The sequence below is a fragment of the Grus americana genome, chromosome 9 (assembly GCF_028858705.1).
Source record: "Grus americana isolate bGruAme1 chromosome 9, bGruAme1.mat, whole genome shotgun sequence".
Lineage (NCBI taxonomy): Eukaryota > Metazoa > Chordata > Aves > Gruiformes > Gruidae > Grus > Grus americana.
In genome coordinates, this window is record NC_072860.1 from 10,746,241 (window position 1) to 10,752,583 (window position 6,343).

Here is a 6,343-nt window from a genome sequence, read left to right on the forward strand (position 1 = left end):
CTCTTTTTTGCATGACCTAAGTCCTTTTAGGTCTAGTGTCTCTCCTGGGATTTGGCCCTAAGTAGTAATACTAATACTAATCTTGGAAAACAATGAGAGAAATTTTGCAGCATCTGGTTAAAATCATTTGCTTGTTTCCAACATCAGCAAATGTAAATGGTATTTTCTAGCCAATTTTCTACTGTCATAAATTATTTTAGAGCTATATCTACAAGCATTTACCAACATCAGAGAAGGAAAATGCTGCCTTTGCTTTTTGTGTTTGGAGAAGCAATCAATGCAACAAAAACCTGAACACATACAAAATAGGGGATTTGGCTTATTAGTAATTCAGTTGCTGTAGTCCTCAACTGGACAGAAGCCAGCTACTTTCTAGTCTTTGTACTGGTTACAGTTTCATGCCTTTTCATGGAGCAGAAAAAGGCTTTTGCAGGAACATAAGAAATGCCATAACTGTGCTTGAATTTTCATAAGGCTTCTGTGCTTCATTGTAAGTGTGATAAAACTAGTCTGTGTTCATTTTGTTTTGTCCAAAATACACCACAGAACATATGGTATGTTTTAGAAAGAGGTTGGGTTTTTTTGCCTGCGGTTTACTAAAAGCTGATGGACAAGTTCTCATAAAAAATGTATTGGTGGTTACAGTATACGAGTGCGGGCTCAGAAGCTTCTGGCCAAGCATTGGCATCTCCTGGATCTTGTTTGGAAGAATTTCGAGCCATCCCGTTCATAGAGTGCCATGGCAGGGGGACGTGCAACTACTACACAAATTCCTACAGCTTCTGGTTGGCATCATTAAATCCAAGAAGAATGTTCAGGTAAACTGTACTTCCCTGCATCCATACGCATTGCATCCATGCTGCAAGTGCCCAAGGAGACAGTAACTGCCCGTGTAGCATGTGATTCCCCTCAGGTTAGACATCCCACTTTGTTAGGTTAGGATCGTTCAGTAGCACAAAGATGCCTTAAGTGAGCCAAGGATTTCAATGTGGTTGTCAGTAATCCCATACACAAAGTTTCATAATCTCTCCCTGTTTTTTAAAGAAAAAAGAGTAAATGTTTTCTTTCTTTTAGGAAACCTCTGTCACAGACTCTGAAAGCAGGAGAACTAGAAGATATCATCAGCCGTTGTCAGGTCTGCATGAAGAGACCAGTCTAAACAGTGGCCGCTCTTGATGGAACATGAAACTCTGCTTTTATTACAAAGAATTGCCTAACTCTGAAGAGCTATAATTTATTAAAGTCCAACTGCATCTGGAAAGAAAACTATAAATTGCCAGTGCAGCACTGTGGTGAGGTAGGGCAACAGTTTGACTTTTGTCTTTGGCAAATGACAAAGCACTTTGTTGGAGAAAGCTTACAATGGCAGTCTGCAGGGGCTTCTCCTGAACTGTGTCATTTCTAAGCTGCATCTTCATGATAAAACTATGGCATTGCCAGTTCTTTAAAGAAAGATGTTAATGCTGCCTTGTGTCATGTGCTTTTCAACCTGCAATACAAACAAAATGCTCTAGTATCAGCTTACATATATTCAGTGTTCAAGGTGGATATAATTTAAGATGAAAATCTGGCACTTATGAGAGATAGGGTTCAATAGGAAATATTTTCAGTGCACTTTTAAATATATATTGATTCATTTAGGGTTTTGTTTTGCTTTTCATGTCTAATAAACAATTATCTCCCCACTTACCTCACCCTTCCTCTGGCTGGCAAACAGGAGTACAATCTGTTTTGCATCATTATAACAATAATGGTTCTTGACTAGCTAGAAAGGGAGCTACACCGTGCGCTGGGCAGACAGTAGAGTGGTGACACGCACGAGCTGTGTTCTCCAAAGTGACTACGGCTAAGGGCTTACTAATTGAAAGTGTTGGAAAGTTTTCATTAGATTCCATTCTTTTGACACAGATCATGAGATCTTTTAAATTCTTCAAAAGTTGACAGTATTGGGCCTTTATTATGATCACATGCTTTTGTCTCTACTGAACAACAACTGTTTAGCATATCATAATTTGTGATTTTGATGGAATTAGCAATTACTGTATGGCTCAAGGGGTCCCATGGCATTATCAGGTTATCACACACCCATCAGGATGTGATCTGTTTCTATTTTATTTTTAATAAATAACAAAATAATAATCACATTTGATAATATTCCATATTTAAATATTTATCACAAGTTATAGTCTGTATTTAAATATTTATTACACATTTCTGCAAATGAAACCATTTATTCCATCCAGTTAAATGCATGCATCCAAATTTTCAAAAAAAAGTCTGATATTTAAATTGTACCATCTGAGCACTGACTTATACGAGAGAATCCAACTAAATTAAAGTAAATACTTGAAAAGCACTTTCATTTACTCATATAACTTATATAAAATTGTAGCTCTGAGGTTTTTTATATTTATAACATTGCACTTGCAAGGCTATTTAAAATTGTAATGTTAACATTTAAAATGTTAATATTTTTAATACTTGCACAATCTATCAGAATTCCAGTATTTAGTGTTATAGACGAAGCCTAATTCATCTGAATAGTTCTGTAAATGCATCATTTTAAACGTAGGGTCGAGCAATTCATTGAAATAACCAAGGTTTATCATTTAGATCTTTTTTTTAAGCCAGTGAAATTGTATATTGTTTCTGTTAAAATACTTGCATTGTGTTTGTCTGACTGTTTGAATTTTCAGTGTTAACCTAAGAAAAAGTTTCATCTGTGTTTCATGTCAGTATCTTCTGATGGAGCTAACGTGAAGACACCATTTACATTAACTGAATGCGTATTTTAAAATTATTGTTTGCTTGAACAGTCATAGTACTTCTGTTTGCAAAGTGTAATTGTGAATTTGCAGGTTTTTATGAAGAAACTCTATGCAGATGCACTACTGATAAGAAGATGTTAATGTCAAGTTAATACTTAGTCTTCCATTTGAACCAGGTTTGGGGATGGGGGTGTTTTCTTTAAAACAATCACATATTAGATTTTTCCATAAACTCTGAAGTTTGCTTTAAATGCTCAAATATAAAATCCATACCCGTTGCTTGTTAGGTTGTTGGGTTTTCAGTTGTTGGGTTTTGTCCATTAAGGCTCATTACAGTCACCCAAAGGCGTTGTATGCCGTATACAATTGGTGACTGTGGCGACCCTCATGTAAAACTTGCTAGTAAAATTGCAGAATGACAGTACCTGAGGTTGAAGTCTGCTGGAAATGGTCAGTAGAGGATAATGTGTAAGGAGAAGGGAATGGATTGTGGTTTTAAAGTCCAGAGGTAAGTTACAAAGAGTTATGTCTCATAGTATAGCACATAACTGGAAGTTACGCCTTGTTCCCAGTTTTGGATTCTGCTGCTTGTTTATTGTGTGGCCTTCAACAAGTTACTAAAGAAAGATTTCATAAATAGCTTTAGATTTTGAGTGTTCAAACTCAGTCTTTCTTTCAAAAGCATGAAGCACAACTGCAGGGACACATATGTTCATCATGCCCAGCATAATGCAAGCTGGACACTAAAAATAAAAAAAACCTTGAAAAAAAGGTGATCTCTCTGCAGATGCAGGTGATTTTACTTCCCTACTGCTAATGATTGTTGTGAAGATTAGTTAACTCATGTCTCTAATTGGTTTGAGAGCCTTAACTGGAAAATGCTGAAGAGGTGCAAGGTGTTAATATATTGTACTGAAAGAATGGAAGCATGAGAAATCTGAAATAATGAGCAAAACAGTGGGGGAGGGGAGAGGGAGAAGAAAGGAGGAAAGCAAACCTTCTGCTAAATACAGCCAAATAAAAATATTTTGACTAAATAAAACCCATTTAACTTGGTTTTTTGTTCTTCCCAGTGCTATTGATCTTTTCTACTATCTATACATAATATTATTTACAAAGAAAAATAATTTAAAAAATAGCGTAATCTGATTAAAAGACAGTAGGTGGAGTTTGCCCTCAGAAAGACACTCGCTCTCTCCTACTTGGACTACTCTAGAAGTCTAGCACTTCAGTGTAGATACCCAAGCTGGATGTCTGCATGCTGTCCTTCTTCCTAGGCATATTCCTACATAGGATACTGCAATGGTCTGGTGACAGACAGTGGTTTCGATCTGGAACAACTCAGCCACATTCTTCTCTTCTGCTGCGTTCATTCATATTTTCTGCTGGATTCATATGCATGAAGCACAGGTGGGTGGCAAGTTGCTGTTGACAGAAATAGTACGAGAGAAAGGGTTGTGATGGCACTGAGGAAGAACTGGGATGATGAAGGTGGCTGGCTGATGGGCCCCATGCACACCAGCAGCCCCCGAGTGCCCTGGCCAGCTCGCACCCTCAGTGCACAGGTCCAGGCACTGCATCCCAGCTCCATCTCGGGCCTTGCCTGAGCTCTGCCGTAGGTAGGCTTGTGCCCAGCCCTCTCCCCGCTGCTCCCAACTTCTTCACTTGTTTTTGACCTGGTATCGGACTTGTTACTTTGCTTTTGGCTGACAGTTGCTGGACATGCAACAAAACCTTTTACTGTCACCAGCCCCACTCCACACGTTGCTGTGCCCAGGTATGGTGGGACTGTGCCTTTCCTTTGTTGGAGAGATCACTTCCCTGCCTAGGCTGGGGTTGCCTTCCTCTGTGGAAGGAAGCCACTCTTGCAGCTTGCTGACAAACACAACTCGCCTAGGGAACCGCTGTCGCTCCAGGTTCAAGAGAGGAAAGGACTGGCCACCAAGGAAGCTAAAACCTGTAGAAACTAAAAAAAGAGGAGGACTTGCAGTGTTTCCTGACAGAAGACAGTACCCAGAGGTATTCTGTAAGTGCATACAGACAGACAAGCAGATTGTGTACAGCAGAAACAAAAGGACATACCTAAAATTATCAGTATTTCAGGGTGAAAATAAGGAAGACATATCTGAACATAAAACTGGTAGAACAGTGCTGTATGCAACATTCTTAAGGATGGCCTTTTAAATCGCTGAACAAGAAAATCAAGGATATCTGCAGCAAGATCTGAAAACTGTCGAAGAAAATTATTTGTGCTAGGACTTCTATACAATGAAAAAATGGAAAGAGCATCCCGAAAGCGATGAGGGTGCAGCCTGCTGCAACTCGTTTTTGAGATCTGACAGAACGCATGGGGCCTGGACAGACTGACATAGTTATGATCTACTAGTGGTAATTCATAACATGATACTACACTAGAAATCACCACCAGGGCTCTTCTGGAGAATTTCCTGTGGATTAGAAGAATCCAGGTGACTAGTCTGTCTCTGCTTTTATTGTGTGACTATTCAATTTTTGAAGAACAATCATATATTCAATGGAATAAAAATAGTTATATAATTGATCTCAACATAAAATTATATATGGGGAGTCATGGGAGAAGGGCATATTTCCAGTGTGCTTCGAGAACCAGTTTTAGACTTTTTGTAGATTTTTTTTTTTTTAAGACTAAATCCCTATAGATTGTAAATCTTAAAGCCTGGAGAAGTGGTAAAACTGAGGAGGACTCTCCTACAGAATGATAGGGCTGGCCTGGTAAGATCTGCTCAGACGAACAATTGGTGTTTGAAGAAGGCCAAATGCAAGATCATGTATCTAAAGGCAAATAATGTATGCTTCTCAATGTTTTACAACTTTTATTTTTATCTAGTAAGAGATCATATTTCAGACCACTCGCCTCTGTAAAACAGTGCTGTTTGTTAGTATTTTTAAAGAACCAAATTAGCAAGTTGCAGGCCTTGGATCAATATATACTTCAATATTCCTGGCATTGCTACTCCTTTTGACCTCCAAAACCTTATTGTGACCATAAATCAAAATACAGGGAAAGTTCGGAGGCTTTCCTCTCTTTAAAAAATTATCTGATGTGTATAATAGCATTTTTAATTTTATTTTTCTGTATGGAATTGGAAAAGTGATAGTTACCCACACACAAGGAAACTGCTGCTCTTAGGCAGCCTGTGCCGTGAGTGAGAGCCAGTTTCAGGATGAGTCATCTAATGGGGCCCTTGGTAGTGTTTTACCGACGTAAGGAGATGGTGCTTTGCCAGTCAGAATCGATGCGCAAGCTGGGCTTAGGTGGGACAGGAGAGCGATGGCTGTGTCAACCACATTTGGTGACAAATTTTATGTCATGCTAATAGGGTGGTGATTGGCATCGAAAAGATGCCATTTAGCAGGACAGCCCTTGTGAAGTTTACCAGCTGTGATGCTTAACTAGCAGCTGGGTTTTTTGAAGTGTGTGGTTGCTGTTGAGTAGCAGCTAGGTAACTACCTGTTTTTTAGAAAACATGCCCTGAAGTGACTGGCCTTTGCCCTTGCCTGTGAGGGTGGTGTGCCAGCTTCATCACACACACAGC

General features: G+C 39.1%; 1 protein-coding gene across 4 annotated transcripts in view; it reads left to right on the plus strand.

Annotated features, from left to right (window-relative positions):
• Positions 1–3,806, plus strand: part of COL4A3 (collagen type IV alpha 3 chain) — a 66,434-nt gene extending 62,628 nt beyond the window's left edge. For all 4 annotated transcript variants that reach the window (XM_054835734.1, XM_054835732.1, XM_054835733.1 and 1 more), the window contains 2 exons: positions 646–818; positions 1,075–3,806. In XM_054835734.1, coding sequence (XP_054691709.1) covers positions 646–818; positions 1,075–1,159 — 258 coding nt within the window. In that variant the 3' untranslated portion in view covers positions 1,160–3,806. The remainder of the gene's footprint in view (positions 1–645; positions 819–1,074) is intronic.
• Positions 3,807–6,343: the final 2,537 nt, after the last annotated feature.